This window comes from Haemaphysalis longicornis, unplaced genomic scaffold (genome assembly GCF_048455015.1).
Source record: "Haemaphysalis longicornis isolate Haplotype H1 unplaced genomic scaffold, Haemaphysalis longicornis Haplotype H1 scaffold_5, whole genome shotgun sequence".
NCBI lineage: Eukaryota > Metazoa > Arthropoda > Arachnida > Ixodida > Ixodidae > Haemaphysalis > Haemaphysalis longicornis.
In genome coordinates, this window is record NW_027526385.1 from 49369940 (window position 1) to 49392998 (window position 23059).

At 46.4% G+C, this 23059-nt stretch overlaps 2 protein-coding genes across 3 annotated transcripts in view; one reads left to right on the plus strand and one right to left on the minus strand.

Moving 5' to 3' along the window:
- LOC144138203 (uncharacterized) overlaps nt 1-16976 on the minus strand; it is a 49196-nt gene extending 32220 nt beyond the window's left edge. Inside the window, exons 1-5 of the mRNA XM_077670381.1 lie at nt 16817-16976; nt 16197-16421; nt 9205-9301; nt 4950-5086; nt 2297-2359 (exon numbers count right to left, since the gene is read on the minus strand). Coding sequence (XP_077526507.1) covers nt 2297-2359; nt 4950-5086; nt 9205-9301; nt 16197-16415 — 516 coding nt within the window. The 5' untranslated portion in view covers nt 16416-16421; nt 16817-16976. The remainder of the gene's footprint in view (nt 1-2296; nt 2360-4949; nt 5087-9204; nt 9302-16196; nt 16422-16816) is intronic.
- Nucleotides 16977-17232: 256 nt separating this feature from the next.
- Nucleotides 17233-23059, plus strand: part of LOC144138204 (uncharacterized) — a 28827-nt gene continuing 23000 nt past the window's right edge. Inside the window, exon 1 of one of the 2 annotated variants that reach the window (XM_077670382.1) lies at nt 17233-17534. In XM_077670382.1, the coding sequence (XP_077526508.1) occupies nt 17512-17534 (23 nt within the window). In that variant the 5' untranslated portion in view covers nt 17233-17511. The remainder of the gene's footprint in view (nt 17535-23059) is intronic. The other variant, XM_077670383.1, reaches the window with a different exon arrangement.

The following is a 23059-nucleotide window of genomic DNA, read 5'->3' on the forward strand; positions in this document are numbered from 1 at the left end:
CTACTGCTTTCCCACAAATACTTGAAAATTTGCGCGCTTATATAATCACAACAGTGGAAAAATGAAAAATAAGTGCCTCAAGCCTTCAAGCAAAAAGGCGTTGCTAGTAAACAAACTTTCAAAACAAAGCACAAGTATGGTAGACCATGATGTTTCTCACCTTTCTAGCCTTATTTACCGTTCCTACGGTGCAAATTAGGGGGGAAAAAAAGAAAAGAAAATAAACAGGCCTCAAAAACCGTCTAAACATGATTGGCTGTCCAAAAAAAAAATCACGTGTCAGCAAAAAAAAAAAAAAAAAAAAAAAAAAAAAAAAAACCACACAGCGGTTACGAAAGTGATTCGGCTTGTGGACCTTATGCCTCTGCTTTCTGTTTATTTTGTGCAGTTAGGGTTTAAAAACACTTGAATGTGATTGAAATCAAAGCCTGATCATAATGCGAGCTGTCACCTTGTCCAGAGTCATATATACATGAGAACTTCTGATAATTCAAACAAAATCCTGGGGCCCCTTTGAGTTTGGATTATCGCGAGTCGACTGTAATCACAAATTATCATTACCTCCTCCACTTAAAAAAAAAAAAAAAAAAAAAAAGAAAAGTCAGATATTATTAAATCATGCAATTGGTTATCATTCCAAGAAATCTTGGAATCGGACAGGGTTACGCTCAGGGATGACTGCATAGGCAGCGCCAAACTAACTGCTTATATTAAAACCTCCTGAAAGCCAGTGTAACTTATAAAGTCTAATTGAATCCAAAACGTATAACCTGACAAGCTTCACTCCCCTTTCAGAGAGAGACTGCGTGGACGCGCCTAGTCTTGAAGGCCCTGGGAGCTTAAAAAAAAAAAAAAAAAAGGTGATTAGTGCCTGGAAAGCCAGTGCCATTTGCTGGGGCGCGGACCACTGGCTGCCTGGAAAAGCGGCCCGCAATTGGCCGGAGAAATGGGACGATGCAATCCGGCATGCGCTCCGTGCTCCGGTAGCCTCACGTGCCTTTTGCGTTGTTCATTAGCAACTGCTTAAAGCAATAAATACGGCTGCTCTCAAGTGCTTTTCACTTTTAAGTCTACCTATTTAATCATCACCATCAGCCTACTCGGGCCTCCCTTAATGACCTCCAATTACTCCTCGCCTGCGCTGCTCGAGTCCAAAGTTTACCCTCAAATTTCTTTATTTCATCCCTAAATCGGGTTACTGGCCTTCCCCTGTTCCTAGACCCATCTCTTGGTATCCGCTGTTACCCTAATTGTCCACTGGTTGCCGGTTCGTCTCACTACATGGCCAGCACAAGTCCCATTACTTGTTCTTTACTTGCACTATATCATGTACCTGAGTTTGTTCCCTGATCCAGGTAGCTTGTTTCCTGCCCCTCAGTGTTACTCCTATCATTATTTGTTCCGTGGCCTGTTGGGCCGACCTAAGTTTGCTTTGTAGTTTAGTAAGGCGCCCAGTTTGTGGGAATCATGGAGAACTGCGATCCCGAGCCGGTGCGCACTTCGGGGAGAGACGCGATGCGCTGAAACTGGTCCGGCGCTTTACTGGTTTGTTGACACCCTGAGGTGGTACCACCGGTCCGTGCACCACATAGGCGCGCTGGCTGCGCAAACATGTCCGCACGGAAGACAGAGAGAGTGAGATCGGAGAACCGGCCTGGGAGAGATCGGGGGAACACCTTGCATCTCAGGAGGCAACTGTTTTGTCGCGCGCTGCGAGTGCCTGCCTCCCGTTCGCGACCACAAACGGACGGCGTGATTCGTGAGCGCCGTCGAGCTTTGTGCTCGCATGCTTTGGGAGTTCCCAAATAAACGGCTGTGCTTGCGCACTACAGCTCACTGTGTTCTCGCATCGGCGAACCTGGCTGGGCTGCCGAAGACGTGGGGGCCCTCATGGTTGACACACTGGGAGCTAGCATTGTGGCCTACACCGTAGTACTAACTAGGTCGCCCCCAAGAACCCCACATATTGCACACGTTTCAGCTCCGTATGGCATCACCAACACAATGCACTAGTTGTAGATTTTTCTTCTGAGTGACAGAGTGCTTGCCTTCTAATGCGCAAATACTCTTTTTCTAATTACAAAAGCATGGACTTTGCCGACGCCCCTCCTCCTTGCTGACAATTGCGCCGTTGGCGTGCTCGACAGTGCTACAGGGAGCTTTGCAACGTGACGCATCTTTTCGTCTATCTACGGCAAGACCATCTACACAGAAGAAGCCCTGTTAAGGAGGGTTAAAGAGGAACACCCAAGGGGTCGAAATCCCGCAAAATGAGGAAATACAGTCCTCCACTCACCACTGGGCCTCTGGACTCTGTCTTGATGTTTCGCTGGCAATGCATCACAACGGACGGAAGGAACTGTTGGTCGGTAAGAAAAAGGGAGGGGTACACAACGTCAGGATAGCAATGTCTTTATTGTTGAAGCACTAGGGCTTTTTTTTTATTTATATGTGCAAATTCCAAAACAAAACCGCGATAGTTGCCTTGCAAGTAAAAATGCCAGCTCTGCAATTTTCAGTTTCACGAAATATGTAGCTAGATTGTACGCGTGAGATAGCAGTAGGAATAGAAACAGGCTAAATGAGTACAATTATTACAAAGCAGCTTCTAAGGCTGCAATTCCTAGATGGCCTTTAAATGAACCAACAAAAACAAAGTACAAATTTACTTCACTGAAAAAAAAAGGAAAAAAAAAAATGCCACGGCAAACTACAAATTTGTCAAGGTCAACACAAACTGTACTAATTAGGTAGGATAATTGGAGAAGAATAAGACAGTGTTACGACACCTCAAGGCAGTTTCCTGCAACCACCAAACTAAGCCATCGCGCAACGTCGCAAAGTAGCCCACATGGATTGGTTGATGCCTTTGAAACTGAAGCCAAATTCTGGAGGTCCGCTTATTTCTTCATTGGAATAATGAGAGGTCAATCGGATTCAAGTTATCATCATCATCATCATCACCCTGTCTATGCCCACTGCAGGGCAAGGGCCTCTCCCATACATTTCCAATTATCCCGGTCCTGTACCAACTGCCACCAATTTTATCCCCGCAAACTTCTTGATCTCATCTGCCCATCTAACTTTCTGCCGCCCCCTGCCACGCTTGCCTCCTCTAGGGATCCACTCTGTTACCCTTAATGACCAACGGTTATCTTTCCCTCTCATTACATGCCCTGCCCACGTCCATTTCTTCTTCTTAATTTCTACTAATATGTTTAACACGTGTTTGTTCCCTGACCCACTCCGCTCTCTTCTCGTCCTGTAATGTTACACCTATCATCTTCCGTTACACAGCCCGCTGAGTCGTCCTAAATTTAAGTTAAACCCTCTTAGTGAGCCTCCAAGTTTCTGCCCCGTAGGCGAGTACCGGTAAGATGCAGCTGTCGTACACTTTCTTCTTCAGCGACACTGGTAGGCTGCCATTCATTATCTGAGAATGCCTGCCGAATGCACTCCGCCCCATTCTTATCCTTCGAATTATCTCTGCCTCGTGGTTGGGGGTCCGGGCCAAATTGTCAAACTGATCCGGATTGGGATCAAGTAGTCAAATTTCAGACGAATATAAACCTCAAACCAGGGTTCATCCTGCAAAGAGAGCACGAAGTCAGCAAGCACTTTTCTTTCCTGTCTTCTCGCCATCAAGAACGCACCTTCAGTACGTCGCAAGCTTCCCTTCGAAAAAGCGGTAATTTGAAATTTGCCGTCCTATGCATTCTTTTTACGTGACAATAGCAACCCCGTTTCCTGCATGAAAACAACTGCAGTGACGCATGAACTGCCAAATCTTTCAAATAGAGGAGAGCTGTGTGCTATCTTCATGATCCCATGACGCAGTGAGAAACCATTCGCACGTGGGCACCTTTGTTCTCTGCCTCCGCCAAAAACACAACCTCCATAGCCAGCAAATTGAAACCCATGACCTGTGTACAGCAGTGCACATCCAACAATCACAATAGGTAAGTGAAATGCAGATTAACGCCGACGTGCGATTGACAATATATATATAAAAAAAAATCTGCCCTATTAAGCTTGACTCTCATTAAAAGGGCCATGCAGACAATACAAGTTTGTTTTATTAGAAAGATTTCGTGTTTTATAGTGCCCCCGGCGCTTGTCCGGCAGCAAATGATGCCGTAGTCACTGACAAATTAATCAATTTAGGTTAGGATTTTGATTCTCCCGCCAAACCGTGTGCTTCCGCGACGTCTGCCAAGAAGTCATAAGAGCGCATATGCAAACAAAATTCCACTGAATCATCCGGCTCTGCAGCCTTGCTTGCCGTCAGTCCTCCCAGATGGCGCTACGATACTCATCCATGGACCGTTGTTTGTGACTGTATTTGCACGTGGCTTGTTTTTGTTGCGGTAGTAAGTCATTGCTCCGTTAGACATGGCGTATGCTCGACAAACAGGGTCATGTAAGACGACAACGTCGCTTATGCCAATCGGCCAGTGTCACGTAAGGCAACTCCAAAGCGGCGGACAGCTGTGCAGCTAAAACAAGCATAGTGCGCCCAGTACCAACAACAGTGTCCACCGGTACTTCATGTTTATGTGTATTTTCGTAACTTTGATAACCTTTCCCACCATTCTTACTGCTGTAAAATGAACAGGCATTACATTTAAGCGCAAAAAACGCGTTCAGCAAGCGTATAAGCCGTGCCTAATTTGCGTTTGCTTTTGCCAGCCTCAGCCAATCGCACAGCTGCGCATATGACATCATAGGTGCTGTTGCGGGAAATGAGCTAGTGAGTCGCATGGCCATTCCCTCTTTTCCAAATTACATAGCTTATGTGAGCAAAGTACGTGTTAAAAGTGGTGTCAGCATGATTCTAACGAGGCAATCTTTCAAATGAACCAAACTTGTGTTTTATCTTCATGTGCCCTTCTAAAGTGTGCCTAGTGCCTTTAGCAGTTGAAAAGAACAAGATACAACCAAGTACTCACCGACATGACTTTTTCAGACATGGAGCAGTCACCGAGGCCGATGAAATCCCGCCCGCTGAGGAGCGCTGGCAACGCGTACGACGCCAGTGCCGGTAACGAGCTTCCGAGAACATCCTTGACTTTGGCGACGAAGTCGTCTGCGGAAGACACACACACACGCACACAGGCAACTAAATATAAATAAAAATAAATAATAAAAACAGAATAACACTGGATTAGAATGCCATTATCAAGAAGGGCCGGCTACAGTCCAGTGATCCTGAAAGTCAACAGATCAGCATTAAGGGGGGACGTGGCTTTCAAAATCAACTTTTTTATTTCTTTGTGGATTTTGATGAAAATTGGCACAGCAACTGGAAATGCTTCCGTGATAACACCATAAAAATTTCAAACTAATATTTTGAAAACTTTTTTATGTATTAAATTTTCTTTCTGTTCCGCTTGTACCGAGCTTGAGCGGCTTATAAAACACGATAGAAAACTTGTTCGAAGTGCTTTGCATTCCCAAATGAATGGACGAGGTCGTGACAGTTTTAGAATTTTTTTTTTACAACACAATGTTTTTTGGTTTTCATTTTTTTAGAGGTTAATGTGCAACAGGCATGTCGACTGTGAACGACTATTTCAATAAAAAAGTCACAAAAAACAAATCTGGAAAACCAAAAGTGTCACGACCTGAACTGTTCATCAAGGAATGTAATGCAAGAAACGGAATCAAAATAGACCCAGTGGTCACGAAGAAATCCCTGGTACAAGCGACATAGGTGGCAAAAAAAACTGTTTTGAGAAAACGGCTTCCGAAGTTGCAACATAGGTTTCACTTATCAAAAGTCGCCACGGTTGCAGCCTTTCATGTCCTTTTGAACATGGGGCTTCTGGAAGGCCTTGCCTTGAAATTGGAGTGCCTTTTACAGCCTTTCTCTTTCCAGAAAACATCATTTTCAGCTCCTCTGTGAAGAGTACATACCCCCTTTGCAAACCAAACGGAGGGGAAGATGGGTTTCAATGGGCTTTCAATGCAAAGTAGGTTAGCTGGTTGGCTGTATAGCACTGGACAACCTCCTTTTGCAGTGTTGTCACCATGGCAACAAGTTAAGCATTTTTTTTCCTTAAATTTGAACATTTTTGGCTTTTTTTATGTTTTATCTTGCCTGGCACAGTAACTTAGTACTCATACGTGCAGGTGTTCATTGCCAAAAGTTTGCATACCACAAGGATGAAAATGAGCTACTTTGAAGCTTGGTAGAGTATTCTGCATAACTCCCAACTTCAATGCAAGAGCATATTTTTTTTTACTACTTTTGACATTCAAGGCATCCAATATTTCTCGCAGCACAGCCAGTATGCCCTAAGCAATGGCATCAATAATTTCCCTTAAAAAATCGCCGTTAAATGCTGCCACAGTAACGTACATTTTTAACGCAGAGAGCATATTTTTATTCCTATATTACTAACTCAAACCTGTTTGCATGAAAATTACAAGTGCACGGGAAACGTTGCGCAATACGGGCGATATGGCTCGCGCGCATCGCAGCGCACGCTTACCGCGACATATCGAACTTTAATTATACCTGATATGGCTGGTCAGGTCGCTTTTAAGATTAAATCTAACGTCGCAGGCATTAATTACAACTACTGGCGTTCAATCGTAACCGGTTGCCCAGTCATGTGCTGCTCCAATGCGCGTCGGCTATGCCGTGCGCGCCAGCGCGTTTGACGCGTCGACCGTTTCTTTTTCAAGGCTAGCGAGTCCACAGTCAAAACACAGCAATAACTAAGCGTGTAAACATCGCAAACCCGACTAAAAGTTCACTTCACGAACCGCTATCGCAAGCGCGCACACCGCGTCACCCTCCGGGGTCTGGCGACGGTAGAGTCACGCGCACCACGAAGCGTTCGATGACCTCCTCCTTTCGAGCCACACAACTTCCCGTAATCTGGCTCGCGATCTCAGGCATTCCCATCGCGATAACGTGCGTGTTGAATACCACAGATTGAACAGAAACTCGGCCGAGCGAAGCGGCGAAAATGAACTCAATGCGCTCGCTACGCAGCTCAGGCGGCCGCCATCTTGCGTTGCGCCCGTGACATCCAATCAGGAGGGTCGTTGTTCTGAGCCCCGACCGGAGGACCAACAGCGCTTCAGCATCTATTTCTAGCTTCGTTTGTGCGTCGTTTCTTTTCTGCCGTTTGTGCGTTTGTGAATGAACGAAGATAAAAGAGACGAGCGGAACCGGAAAGACGATCGCTCGGCCGATCTAACCATATCAAAATGGCCGCGCCCGGTGGCACCGTTGCGGAGATAGAGCGCTCCGAAAATTGCCGTTTTTTCGGCCTTTTGCGCTGATAGTTTGTCACCGCGCCTGACAAAAGTATTTTTTTATGCCACTTTGCGACGCTTTTCAGCGTAAAAACTTTGCAGACGCATAGAATAGGAAACATAGAAGCCGAATATGCGGGTTTCAAAAAAACGATGTTTTGGTCATTTTTCCGAAGTTGAAAGCCGCGTCCCCCCTTAACCAAGCTTTTTGGATACAGTCAGCTTTGTTAAGAAGGTTCATGCTGGTTTATGTGTCAATCATTCAAGGGTTTTCAAGGACGTTCAAAGCTCTGTGTGATTTTTCAAGGACCTCGTTGTCTGTTCAAAAAAAAAAAAAAAAAAAAAAAAATCAGCCACCTTCGAAGACTGAGGGAACAGCAGAGCTCTGCCCGTCTTATCAATAGGTCAGACACTGATCCTGCCAAACGCACGCCGTCTCTCTCAACTAGGAGAACACCAGCACGTCAGAGCTGACCTCATCACCAGGCGCATCCAGTCCCCATTGCGCTTCTACACCCCAACATCTGCGCCGCGATGTGTGCTCTCCACACCTGGTGGTCAGCCCCTTGCCACTTCCTCCCACACTTCTTGGCATTTTCCCTCCCCGTCCTTTTACTGCACCAATATTTGATTGCCACCTGGTACGGCTGGAACTCAACCTTAACCAGCTCCGCTGTTGAAAGTAAACCGACGTTCAACGCAAAATATAGCCTTGAAACAATGAGAAAGCGGCGAAAAATGGGAACACGGATGGGGCCAACGTTTCAACAAGAGGACTCTCATTCAGGCAGGTAGGTCCCCTTTTCAAAATGATGGCTCCAGCGACGCTTCCTTCTTCGACTATTTCTCACCATTGTTTGTTTGAGCTATAAGAATAAGAGCACTCTCAGCGTGTTACAAAACGCAAACCCTTATTCGCTAAAGACCAACCACGAAAAAAATCCCCCCTCAGTTTTTACGTAGCCTCGTGTCGCTTTTCTGCTTATTAATAAAAAAGTGAAATTCGTGAAATTCAAGGATTTTTCAAGGTTTTTTAGAAATCGCAGGACTTTCGAGGCCTTGAAAACAAGCTTTCCAAATTCAAGGATAAGGACCCCCATGAACCATGCTTTGGGGATGGCGAAAACTTTGGCTAAGTCCAGTAACTTGGGCCACGGCCAATGTGGAGAGAGCACATGACACTTGTCCGCTCACAACCCTTGTGGGAGCCTAAACCCTTTTGTACTTGGTATCCTATATTTACGACATTAACCAAAACTCCTCCAGCAAATTGAGAACAAACGCAAAACAGCTTGTTTTCTGGGAAATAGTTTTTCGAGGCTGCTTCTTTCGATAGATATCTCGATTGTTCGTTTTTTGCTAAAGCTTAAAACATTAGAAAGAGGAAGGCATTGCAATGAAGACCAAACTGATGTCAGGGTGACCCCAACGACTAAAGTCCTGGTTCGATGACAAGGTTGTAAATCTAACAATACTTGCACTACCAGCTTGATCTTTTGTATGTGGGCTCACTGCTGTCCAAAATCTAGGAAACCAAGCAAAGACTTTTTTCGGCTGTAATTTTAAATTTCATTTGCCTGATAACCTATTTAGATGTCACGCTTATAAATCACTATTTACTAGCGCCACAAGCTCAATTTTACTTTTGTAAGCTTACAGGGTTCAGATATTGAAGAAAATGCACAGAAAAAAATATTTTCGATAGAAAGGAAAAATGAAGGGCTGAAAGGTTTTTTTTATAAAAACCTTTATAAAATAAAAATAATATAAAATAATAAAATATTATTATAATAATAATATTATTATAAAATAATATAAAAAAAAGCCCAAGCAGAGGGACAATTCCTTTTAATAGAAATATACACCTCTGCCGTTTTAAATACAATAATGGCGGGCGAAAGGTAATGGAACAGGCAAGACAGTCAGCAAACTCACCTGGGAGACCAGCTTCTTCGAGCTTGAGAACGGGCTTGTCCACGTTCTCGCCCTCGACCTTGAGCTTGTGTTTGGACACGAACTCTTCAATTTGCTCCTGGACGAAACGAAACAAAATTCTTTGGTAAATGGATAGTCCCTCCCCCGAGATATTTGCACTGGAAAGTCACCTCCGCAACAACGCTGTCAACTTTACCTGCTTCAATGCATCGCATTTATTGCGCGTTATAGCCAGAAGAAAGTCAGTTGTGACAGCGAAGAATGGTACGAGCGATCAACATCGTTCACTACCAAAACCTGGTTCAGTGGTACACTCAAGATGAATTTTACACCCCTCTAATTTGTACACCTTGCTATTGCAAATGAGCCTTTATCAGGGAGGGCAAGAAGGAACAAAATTCTAGACACTGAAACATAGTCCCCCTGGAGTTTTGTGGCCTAACAAGTTTTAACTTACAGGGGCCATGAAGAGGGAAAACATTTGTTCCATTCGAAAGATTTGGTGTTTTATAGTGCCCCCAGTGCTTCACCGGCAGCAAACAATGTTATATTCATTGATGCTGTATTCGGGTGGTCGTTTTAGAGCGCTCTGAAGCACTCCGTAAAGAGACTCCGCGTTCGGCTGGTCGAAATCGAGCGCTCGACGTATGTACGGTTGGTCGTCTCAGAGCGTCCTCCTCCACTCTGAGCGCCTCCGACTACTCTGACTTCGTAGTGGGAGCGCCGCCGAAATCTGGAGGCGATCGAGTCATGTGACTCCGGCTGGTCGGTGGCGTTCGCTAAGGCCTTGCCAGCGGTTTGTTGTGGTCGCGTTTTGACGTTTTTGCTTCTCGTGCCAATACTGAAGGCATCTACGCATCATGTCGAAAAGGACACGTCTGTTGTGAAAGCCGCCATTTGTTGAACGCGCCATGGTCGCTTGCTGCTCCAAGATCGGGTGCGCACTCGGTGCTCGGTTGGGGAGCAAGGGGGGAGGGGGGGGGGGGGTGCGCGCGCGCGTACCCTGAGCCAGAGTATCAGAGCGACCACCCGAATACAGCACGAGAAATTGAACCTTTCAAGCCAAATTTTTAATTCTCCCGCTAAATCGTCTGTTTCATGACGTCAGAGAGGACGTGTTCAGGGGAGGCATTATCACCCACTATGACCTGGAACGTTCATCAGTATAATACTGATGAATACTATTCATCGCTTTATACAACCTTCACCTGGTACCTGAGGTTAACGATCAAGTACACATTAGAAGCACGATGTCCTAATGAATCAAGCCCTATAGTAACGTTTATGCCAACAGACATTTTGACCATATAACTGCTGAATGCTAATGAGTGTCGCAGGTCACAGCGAGTGCCAATGTACCTGAGACGAGAGTTAGTTTTTGACTAAGGCTACTGTGAATGGCGAAAGGTGCCTTTTGTTTACAGCCCGCCTTCACAGGTGGCGCCACAATACCGCTCAGAGACCGCTGTCCACACTTGCATTGCTTCAGACTCTGCTTACTTTTGCTATGGTTGATAGTAATCGTTCGTGAAAGATATGGCATGCTCGACAAACAGGGTCACATAAGTTGCGATGTCGCTCATGCCAGGTAACCAGCGTCATGTCAGACAGGCCAACGCATCCGACGGCTGTGCAGATTCGGCCGACATAGCGCACGCCATACACATTGGTGCTTCTATGTCTACGTGTTCGGTGGTAACTGACATTTTTTTTGCCCCACCACTGTTACTGCTACGAAAAGAATGTGCACTAAATTTAAGCGCAATATCTTGCTCGGCAAGCTTGTAATCCCTGTTAAATGTGTGATGGATCTTGTGGGCCTCAGCCAATCGCAACATAATAAGCAATGAGGTCAGTGTGAAAAAAGTAGCTAGGGTGTCGCGCGCCTATTCTCTGTTTTCCTTATTATACAGCATTTTTTGGTGAAGTGGTGTCGGTGTTACTCTAACAAGACAATCTTTCGAACGGACCAAAATTTGCATTTTGTCTTCACAGCCCCTTTGAAAATATTACTTTGCCAAGTATTTTGGCCACGTACTGGACACAGCTTTTGCCGAATCTCGCGGTTTTTTCGGTGATCCCAATTTATTTTTCTGCTTAAACTTTTTGTTCACAGTAACCTGTGGACAAAAACATACAGGGGAGGTACAACCTCCACCACCGACGCAGCATGAGGGAGTGAACGTGGAAGACCACACGAGAAAAATTGGACAATAAGTAATCACAATGTGAGTGTTCAGTATTGGTGTTCATTACCCTAAAATGCTCAATTATACTTTGCAACTGCCATTAAATAGAATCACTGCCTGCCTCCCTTCAGGTCATGTGACCAATGATGATTGCGGTGCAGACATCATTAAAAGTAAGTGCCCTTAAAGGGGCCCTAAATAGGCTTCCGAATGTCGCCATTTCATTCGCACAATCGCTAGAGTACCCCTTCACGACAACGTGTACCAAATATTACACCTCTGCGTAAAGCAGGGGCCGCACAAACACGAAAAAAAGATTTCACTTCCTCCCCTGGCTCACCAACCATACCTTGCCGCCACACTTGCGCGCTCTGACGCAGTTCTTTCCGGCTCTGACGCGCCTCTATGACGCACGAGACACTGCCCAGTGCGGCGCCGCGAGCGCGAACCACAGCAACAGCGCTCACCGTGCAACCGGAATCTGGTGGGCGGAGCATGCGCGTCGAGTGCTAAAAAAAAAAATCGCGCGCAGGGCTTGGCGCAGCCAATGACTGCACGTACATCAAGGAGGGTGATGGATCGCCCTGTTTCTCTCGGTGGTCTTGCGCCGGGTCGATGACGTCGCGGCTTCCACAGTGCTTCGGAGGAGCTACTAGAGGAGGAGAGCCCCAGGCCTTATGGGTGGCCCCTTTTAATGAGCGATAACTCGGCTAATACTTAACGCATTTAAACAATTTTTGCGGGATGACGTTCCTTGGATAGTACTCCAGTGACTGCGCACGCAAAATCGTAACATTTGGCAGCCTATTTAGGGCCCCTTTAAAAAAGCAGTTTTTGGCACTGCCCACTAGATAAAGCCACGAGTGAGTTCCAACCTGCAATTGTTTCTTCAAAACCTTAAAAACCTACACGGAGCACTGAGCATTTTGTGTGCTAAGTGACCACTCTGAGGCTGATGCAGAATGAACTTCCATGAAAAAGTCCGCGTGACAGAAAATCTGCCACGGCATGACACCAGATGTTTGCGGGTTTGCACTAGAGCCACCAGACCTGGTTTCAGAGTATCGGCACTCTTTTCTGTCATTGTTGTATGCCGCCGACAGCGGCTATTGATCGAACCGCGTCACGTGACATTTGATTACCCCAGAAGACCCATGGGCACTGACATTTTAATGCCTCTGTGTTGCCGCGCGCGCGCTCTTCGGTAAGTCGTGATTTTCAGAGTGCCGTGTGGCTGCAAGACACTCTGAGAGCAAGTTTTCAAGCCCCCAGACAGAGTAGCAATGCCACGCTGCTCTGTACTAGGCTGTTTCAACCCGGCTTGAAGGTGGAAAACGCCTGCGTCGCTTCCCACTGGGAAAGAACGACAGTGGCCTAGCGTAACCTGCAGCCACTAGAAAAGCACAGCTCAATTAGTGGCTCTAGTGTAACCCAGAGCCACTAAATACGCCACACTAGTGTAACCGAGCTTGACCCTATCGCACCGGCACGCTGTCTTTAAATCTTCGAAAAGTAAACGCGGCCCTCATGGTTGCAAAGTGGTGACCACACCTATTCCGCTCGTCAATGTCAGCCGCAACGGGATGCATAAAGCTGGCCATCCTGGCATCAGGAACCAAAATGGCTGTCGCCATGCGTCAGTGTCATTACTCTTAAGCGTAGCTTATTTAGTGGCTCTAGGCTGCACTATACACAGCAAAGATAACGGCAGTTGCCTCGGCCTCACCGCTGGCCACGGAGTATACAAACAACACAGGACGGGAAGCGTTGCTTGCTATGGCGGCCAGATAACATCACAAGCGCTTGGCCTAGTTTCAGTTAACAGCATCTGTCACAGGAGAAGAAACTGCGTGGACGCTGCGATCGACACTTCACTGAATTGTGCCAGTCATTCTGTCCATCAGGTCCCACTACCCTCTTCTTCGCCGTCACAGTCCTCATTGGTTTGCATAATGACATTATCTAGTCAGAAGCCCACTCGATTCTAGGCACCTCCTTTGTTTTCACAACCACAATGCCCAAAGAGAGCGTGGTGCTTAGATTCCAAACAACCTAAATTACGGCCGCTCCCCGCCACTTTTTTTCCCGGCCATCTCTCGAAGAGACGGATGCAAGAAACAATGTTTTAGTTGGCACGCACTAAAAAAACAAAAAAAAAAGACACAGACAGTGAACCCACCGCTTATGTCTGATACCCAGTCACCCTCACTGCCATTCGAGTCTGTTGTGCCACTTGTGCCCCCTCTCTCAGTATACCACAGCAGGTCATCTTCTGTTCCGTCAAAGTGGTTTGTAATTGAAAACTCCATAAATGACTTGGCCACAACGTCAACTTGGTCCCGCTTCCCCGCGTCTGAAATCCACCTCGCAACAGCTGCTTAGAAACGGGGGTTTGCTAAGCTTCGCATGCAAACTTTTTTTCCAATTTCTTCCCCGAAAGTAGAGGAGGACGCTTAGAATCGCGAAAATACGGTATATCCTTGCTCCATGCCACTGGCACAGAGATAACAGAGTTTTAGCATAGCAGGTAGCGTAGGCTACACTAGCATTGGTGGGTACCGTAACCTGACCGCGCATGCGTGAGCTCATTCCGAACGCTAACCTGGCAGATTGCTAGAGGGCTAGCATAGTACCACGGTAACGTCAGGGCCACTAACACTGGGTCGGTTCGTGCCGCTGGCGGCTTCGACAGCGGCACTCACGTTAGGACCGTCACTCGTGGGTGGAAAGAGGGGCAAGTAGGCGCATTGCGGAAGCAAAGAATTAAAAAAAAAAAATCAGCATCCAACTGCAGTCATTTCTCTTTTACCGTGTGTTTTAAATAATTTGTAGCTCTTGTTAGATCTTAATGCCATGTATTTGCACTGCAGTTTTGATGCTTCAATTCGATTGGACACTTTAACCAAATTTTAGCAGTCTTGCAGAGAGGTAACACAAGGGGGTCGACTGTACTTACCTATGCTGCACATGTACAGGTCTGTGCAGAAGTAAACAGAGCACGGGAGCCAACGGGCATTATTATTCCGGGGATGAGTGTACACCGCCCGGTGTGAGGCAGCGCTAGGCTTGGTTACACTGCTGCTCACAGCCATCAGCAGTGACCAAATCTGCCTCTGTGAAGTTCCCGAAAGCTCCGCGCTTCGAAAACGTACCTTGTTGCACACTACAGAGCACAACCATCAACGTCCTGATAATGGGTAGCATAGCATTGCCCGCTAACCATGCGAAGTTTTATGAGAACGCACGATTTTTATTTACCCTTTGTTCGAACAATCCTGAGCTACGTGAGAGCCGTCAGTTATTAGCAAACGAGGTACCGCAAAATAAAAGAGAACAATCTCATAAGTGGAATTCCCTTTGAAAATATCGAGAGACCCGCCTTCAGAATAGGCTGGCTATAAATGTGCAGAGAAATTTAGTTGTCGGTTTATCTGTACTGTACCACAGATGCGGGCACTGGGAGACCAGATATGCCGCCCATTAGCAGGACATCATCGGTTGCCCTCTATAGCACTCAACAAGGCTCGTTTTGAAGCGCGGAGCTTCCTCGAACTCAAAAAAGGTGGCTTTGGTCGCCACAGACAATGGCTGCGAGTGGCAATGTAACTATCACCACTGTATAGACTAGTGCTGCACTGTAGTACTTGTCATGCCCAAGCAGACGCGCCATTAGAGTGGTGATTAAACATGTTGGCCAGGGGAGTGAGTGCAGTGCACACTCATCCCCAGAAGAATGACCAATGGTTCCCAGCAACCTTCCAAGGTGGCGCAGTGACCCAGTTTAGTTGCCGCTACCATGCTCCATTTACTTCTGCACGAACCTATACATAAACGAGGTAAATAGAACGGCTTGAAACTAAAGAGTATGTTATGCACATCTTATTTACCTAGAATGCGTAATATACCCGGCTCCTGCAAAGTTACATACTAGTGCAGCAATGAGTGATTAGTTCAGGTAGTGGAAAAAACTTATTACCTCGCGAGGAAAAAAAAAAATGCTGCCTTGGTAAACAATGCTTGCAGGTGGAACTTTTAACCGTCAGGCTACTGTGATGTCATCTTATTCACCAACATCATTGTACAATTATTTAGCAAGGCAAAAATGCAGTCGCATGCTAACAGCCATCCCTACATAGCAATATATGTCGACTGGACATCATACGTGGCTTCTTGTGGGGCGTAGGTGCTTTTTGTAGCGCAAAACGCAACTTACTGTCGAACGTGACATCCTTCACGCTTCACAATTAAATTCAGGGCCAAATTTATTAAGGCTGCTCCAGCTTTGGCCTACATTCAACCTTTGCGCAAAATTTGAGCGCTGCAAGGCCTCAGCATCACAAAACTATACAAAACTCTAGGTGTTATCATAACAATCAGTGTGTTCGCCTTTAGCTGACTGTTAAAAACACCGTTGCCAGAGTTTTGTGTGAGCAGTGACCTTTTAACAGTAGTCGAGTGTAGGTATTCCTGACCTTTGAACCTTGTACGACATTTCAGCATTGAAAAGTGCCTCCATTCTGACCCAGTCTCTTAACAAAACTAAGTGAAACTTTAGATGTAACAATCAGCATGCCAGCCTCTAACCAGTAGTTAATACGATGCATTAGGGTTGAATGCAGGCCGTGACCTTTTAGCTGTAGCCAAAAGTGTTACTATCAAACGCAGTGCGCGCAAATAAGTTACATTTCAAGTCGCTTCGCGCACGGTAGCCGCACCGCGGCCGTCAAACATCGGCGCAGGGGTCAAAAGTTTCATAACGGGCAGACAGAAACACCCGCGCTGGTCGAAAAACAGTCAACTCACATCGGTTCTAGCGGTGACGTCACTGTGTTCGTTGTATTCTGCCTTCAAGACGACCACGGGCTCCTTGGGCGCAGCTGCATCGTCCGGCTTGTCCCCGGATCCGTCTTCGCTGGCCGGAGCGGCGTCGTCGACTGGCGAGGCGTCATTATTTGCATCCGCGGGTTCCGACTCCTCCAGGGCTTCGCTCGGAGGATCGCATCGGCTGTCTTCGTCCGCCATATCGGCCTGGAAATAGGGAAAACAAAGGTGCATTTAGAACGCGTACGATTGCCGACCATCACTGCCCAAAACGCGCGCCGAAATTCGTAGCCGGTACGCCGAACGCGTGTGGACTCCCATCCGACATTTTTCTTTTAACGCGCGCTTCGGTTTCAAGGCCTCTGGCGCCACGTTCGGTATGAAATCGAGCGCGGACCACCACTTCGGGAATCCTGAAACTCTAAAGATCAAAGCGATGTCTATTACATCACGGATCGAGCAATATTAATCGCTATAATCGAGATTTCGATACCGGCGGTTCCTCCCGCTACAACGGCGGTGAGACACGATGTCGTGCGAACCGAGTAGCCGCGACGGCATCACAAAACACGGTCCGGAACCAAATGCCACACTCGACATACCTTAAAGGGCTCCCCGCGACCTGAAGATCGGCTTTTTGCACGCACGTCCTCTTGATTTACGGTGTTCCAAAGTCTATTAGGATTTTTTTTAAAAGACTTAAGTTGACCATACAGTGCGTCGTGCAAAACAGTACGGTAGGTTCCGCAGCGGCCGCAGTGTCGTATCTTACAACCTCGGTCGTATTGTCGCAGGTGAGTTTTTACAACACTGATCGATTGTTGTAAAAAAAGGTTCCGTAAAACAGGTTGTTGCGAGGAGTAAGGCTGTCATAATTTTATAGAAAGGTTTAACGAGGGCCTAAATCACAAAACAAAGCCACCCATGCATGCGTGACTGCGGCTGAGCCAAGTTTTATTACCTGTGTTACTCCGCGCGGCACCAAAGAAATATTGATTTGCACGAATGGGCGTGCTCAGGCCTTCGATAACATTCCGCGCCGGAAAAGAATAGGCAATTACACCCGGGTCGCGCGCTGACAATTCGTCTCGCACGGGTCGCAAGTTGCCGCAGGTCGTTCGGACGTGTCGTTCGGCAGCGAATCACGGCACTTGCAACTCGGCCGACGATTTGCGAGGCACCGCGCCGTCACTGAACGCTCCATCCTACGTGTCGGCTTGCCAAAGTAGAGGTAGTTTCGAGCGCTCAGAATTGGCGTCGGCGATTCGGTAAATCGTCCCTTTTTCGCCCGTGAAAGATGGCCTACAGAGGACCCAGATCGTGAGTACCGCACTGCGATGCCGCACCGGCGATTTTATCGCTTCCTTATCTGTCGGGCCGCGACGCCAAGTGCGGGCGGACCAAGCCTTTCCTTCCCCGAGGCCATTGCGGCGAGGCTTGAGGAGCGCTGTCGCGGAGCGCCGAATTTCAGCCAGGACAGCTCGATAATTCATCCGATGCTGTTAATAACGCCTCGTATTAACCGTTGAGTTCTCCGGAATCGATTATTTTTGAACGCCTATCTGAAAGCGCACGGCGCGCAATGCGGAAACGCAGGCTTTCTTTGAATGAAAGTTACGATAGAGATGACTGCAATGAAGGCGACGGATCAGCTGCTACCGGTGTACTGTATCGTTGTGCTGCAGAACTAGATTTGTTCGTCCAAATTGGTGGTAGTCTCAAAGTAATTTCAGTGGCTTATCTGCTTAAAAGCGTTCGTTTTGTTGGTGTATCGGTGTTAGTCCGCAACTTAGTTAAGGTCGAGACGCCGTGCGAGTTTCGCTTGGTTTGTTTAGTTTGTGACACGCCGTCTTGACGCAGCTGTTTGTTGCGACGGCGCAACTAAATGACACGTCTTTGATATTCACGAGGAGGAAAGCGTTGTGGTAGCGCTTTCTGGCCGCGCGACGCTGGTTTAAACTGGGCCAACCATTGTTTCGGAGATTGAATGAAACAGGTTTAAGTTCCGTGCCATCTCGTTGTTCTTCCGGGATGCCGCGGCGAGTGTTGCTTGTTTGTTGCCGGAACTGACGCCAAGGGCGAACTAAAGGCTTTATAATTTTACAGTGATTCTGCGCGCTTATCAGAGATTGTTAAAAAAAAATTAACTGAACATTTAAGGGGACGGTAAATACAAGTTTGATCAGCATTTAATAAAGGATTCGCAACGCATTTCTCGAGCAACGTTACTATCGGGGTTATTACAAGAGCGTCTTTGGTAAAGGTTTTTCTTTTTGTCAGCTTTAGAGAAACTCAAAAGAAATTGCGACGTCCTTGCCCAAAATGTCATTTTTCATTCATCTGCAAATTCTTCCGGCCAAATAGTTTTGATGTGGGAATTTTCTGTGCCCTGCTGAATAAAGTAGAAAATCCAAATGATTTTTTTTTTCATCAGTACAGAATAAGCATATGCTTATTCTGTACTGGCGGTTTCTCAAATTTTCTGGCGAGGTTTAAAATAGAAATCCTAAGAGGTAGTAGCAACAGCCCAGAATAACGGTGCGTACCGACTTGGAAATACTGAACCACTAATAATAATAATAATGGAAAACGAAAATCAAATGTATCCTATTTAACCGGCTGCAAACGGAAAACAAAGTAAATACAGGGCTTTCCCGATTGACACTTCTCTCGGGTTGTTGCACTCTGGGAAGCGCCTTCGAAAGATAACATTTTGTTGGCACGCGGCTTTTTTTGCGCACTGTTATGCAGTCATTATTATTATTATTATCGTATTAGTAATATTATTATTTCTACCGGTGACCCGAGCATGCGCCCGCGAGCCTAGAGGAATTCAAGGTCGCGAATTCGCTCTTGCCGGCGAAGAGATCGATACCTCGTGCTGTTCCTCCTCGCTCGCTTCGCCGGCGTCTTTTTTTTTTTCCGCCGCCGTTCCCTTTCACACCGTCTGCGTAGTGACCGTTTGTTTTTGTTTCGGATTATCGCGGCGCGCACAGCCAGTCGTCTGCCGAAGGCGCTGGCGCTAGCAACTACCGCCGGCAATGCGGCACGGCGCACGCGCAAAGCCCGGAAGCCCGCCGTCTGGCTCGGTGATGGGCTTCTTGTGTCGGCTATTGTTGGCTTCTAATTTACTTCCGGTGGGTGGTCTCGTTCCTGTAATAAACACATTCGAGGGGCTGGTCGAACATAAAGCGTAATAGCCACCTCATGAATGCGTTCCATTATGCCGGGTTGTAAAAAAAAAAATAATAAACCGCGTAAAAAACCACGAACAAAACCGCGGGTTGGCTTTAAAGGAGTACTGACACGAAATTTCAAAGTTGAGATAACTATGTAAAACGCTTCCTTTTTATCAGGAGATATCTCCCAGCAAGTTTCAACAGCAACCGTTCAGCGAAACATATTTAAAATCCATTTTAATCTTCGCCCGCACGAGAAAGCCCAGAGCGGGCCGACGTGACATCATCTGCTACGTGCCCCAAACTGCCGACGTCGGGGCTCCCGTGACGAAGCCGACGCGCTGGCTGTGGTTGGCGCGCGCTGCTCGGGCGTGTGTACGCGTCATGGTTTTGGGACTGACGTCATGCTGCCCGGGCCTGTGGGGACGGCGAAAACCTCGGCCGGTCTGGGCGCGCGCGTGCGCTCGCTCGCGCGCGCTTCCAGAGAGGCAGCGATACGGCAAGAATGGTGACGTCATGTTATACATGCTGTCATGGCGGCCGCTCGGCGTTTTTCAGTCGAAACCGAAACTGGCACGAATAAACGACGCCGTAAATGAATGTTTACGCTGCGCTCGACCGTCTAATCTGTCATTCTATGATTAGTGGGCTGGTAGGCACGCATAGCAGCGAAAAAAACGTAACATAAAAATTTCGTGTCAGTACTCCTTTAATGTTTGTTGGAACGAGTGCGTTCAACTTCCGTTTTAGTAACAACAGTAGTAATAAATGCTTTCAGGCTCTCGGGCTGTTTCCGACAGTCAATTCACAGGAATAAAAAAAAATGCAAAGAAAATAAAAACGTATCGGCTCTAAATGCATATGGGCAAAGGTACTGAAAAAAGAATTTTAAAAAAAATTCGCAATATCGAAAAACCTTGTGTACAATTTCGGAGCGTATTTCGATGAAGTAGAATAAATATCAGTAGGTGTGAAGTTTTAAATTCCGTAGAATAAGGGTCAATAGGCATGGAGTATAATGCTTCGGAAGCATAATCTGTCACGAAACGTCCAAAACGATGTAACATCAGTGCGTGCAAAACAAGAGATGACTGAGGGGTGCAAAGGGAAACCAGATAAGTTTGCGAATAAGTGTGAAAAAATATCACGTAAAGAATGCCAACAGGGAAACAGAAAACAAGCTAATATCGCTGCGAATGTTAATATTGCAGCCAACGATATCCATATAATTTATTTTTGAATGCCAAGTACAAGAACTACGATATGGTACTGTTGCACCATATCTCAGGATACTATTCCCGAGGGAATGAACGAGACCCTGCGAACTAAAAAAAAAGGAAGGTATAATGGAATTCTTATTGTAGAATTGTTTGGGATTGGGTGAGTTGGTTCATATCGACTGCAAACTTTTGCTTGAATGAAAAGACAGTAGGTTAAAATGAGCGTTGCACTTTGTTGACGTTGTGCAATGTTTGATGTATATGTGGGTGCTTTTGCGTTGGTAAACTGTTGACAGTCGGCATTGTGTTCAGTGTTTCCTTTTAATGCCTCTTTTCTTTTTTCTTTTTTTTTTTCTTTTTTCTTTTTTTTCTTTTTTCAAGCTTACGTTTGCAGTTGGAATTCTAATCGCAAAGAACATACAGAACATATCATTGCAGAACTGTGCCTGTGGATTTACGAGATAATTTTTCGATGTTTTACGTGCAAGGATGGTTGGAGAGGACAGCGTTGGTAATCAGTGCATCGAGAACAATTAAGAAAAATTGCCGAAGTGTTATCAATTTGTTTGTGTGGATTGTGGGAGCAATTCAGTTTTTCATGTTTATTGAAAAAAAAAAACTGTCCATAGCAGATGCAGTATCACTTCGTAGTGTTGTAACTAATTGGGAACAGCGTGTGTAGCAGTGTATGCCCTCAGCATATTGGAACACTCTACAGTGGGATATAGTTTGTCCAAGTTCATTTAGTTATGCATTATGTGCGCTAATCTGGAATTAGTTTTTGATGTTTTATGCGCTGAAGGCCTCTATGAAGTGTCTGATTTTAATTTCAAGCATGGTTGGGTGTCAGAGGCAATCTTTTAATTTTGTTGCGGGACATTTGAACAGAAAGTACTGGTACTTTAGCGAGGCTTTGCTGGCTGGAATATTTGGAAGCTTATTTGCTCTGGCAAAGTTCCAACATCATACACACTTTGTTCACTAAAATGAGCATTTCGGGGAGCAATTTGCAAATACAGGCACATCTCAAGTCCATAATCAGTTCCTTGCATGTAAGAAAAAGGGGGGGGGGGGGGGGGAAGGGTTGTAGGCTTACAGATGATTTTGGAAAATGTCCTTTCAGGCAGCTTTGTTGTTCTCGAATTGAAAGTTTGTACAGCGAGGGTTAGGCCCGCCACTTTGGAGATGGGAGAGGGGGGTAAAGAAAGAGGCTTCCATAATTGATTTTCATATTTCGCATGAGAGAATCCTCACTTGTAAAGGAACATTTTTGCTACAGGTTACTGGAATCTGGGTCGGAGTGTGGAAACTGTTGCTTGGAGAGATAAAGGCTTGACATGTATGGAGTGTCTGCCAACCAGGGAAGCCTGGAATTCTTAGGGAATTCAGGAAAGCGAGGTACTGGTAGTCTTGAAAGGTTCGGGAAGTTTGGTGTTGTTTGGTTTCTGTCAAAGGAACCGAGTCTTCGGTGCCTGTGAAATGATTATTGGGGTTCAACGCGCCAACGCAATGCAGGCGATGAGGCGCGCCGTAGTGGAGGGCTCCGGATTAATTTTGACTACCTGGGGATCTTTCACGTGCGCCGAAATCTCGTACACACAGGCGTTTTTGCTTTTCGCCTCCATCAGAAAAGCGGCCGCCGTGGCCGGGAACCCAACTCTTGTCCTTGAGCTCAGCAGCATAGCGCCTTAGCCACTGAGCCACCGCGGTGGGTGGCGTCTGTCAAATAAGTGAAGGTGGCGCTTACTCGTCCAAAGATTTTTCTTATTTTGTCTTGTGCATGCAAGACCTTTTCTCTCATTCTGCTCTTACGAACTGTTCTGTGTGTGGCCATTGTTTTCCTCGTATTATAGTCAAGACATACCACACCTCTTAATATAGTGAAAATGGCATTAAACAGGGCCCTTATTTGAGGCTCCATGTCCTTGTAGCTGAGGTCTTGGACCGACCGTGCTGCTTTAGTGTCTGGCTTTCGCATGCTTGGGCCTTGCCCAGGGCCATCTGGATAAACATCGTTCTGTAGGCAGTGAATAAAAGCAGTGAATAGGCAGTGAATTTCACGGGCATATTGCCGGGATACAAACGCGGTTCATAAAAAGAAAAAAATAGTGTGCTGAACTGTGTTAGCCTTTTCTGTTAGGTAAAGTTTCCCCAACTGCTGCTCTGGTTGGCCTTCTTGCAGGTGTTTGGGTTTAAATGGGGTTGCAAGCATTTTACAGCAGTTTTCTTTTTTTACTGCTTGGGTGCATCTTCAGTGGAACTTGTTCTACATATGGCACTTCTCAAGGCCCGAAAATAGATCATCTTGAATTTTCGGAACATGCCGTCTGTGATGACAGCTGTTCTACAAAAGTGGCACAAAGTTTTTGTCCTTCTCCACAAAAACTGTCCTTTTTCCATAGCTGCGCTTTTCCGTAAAACACAATGAATGGAATCGCTCAGAGCC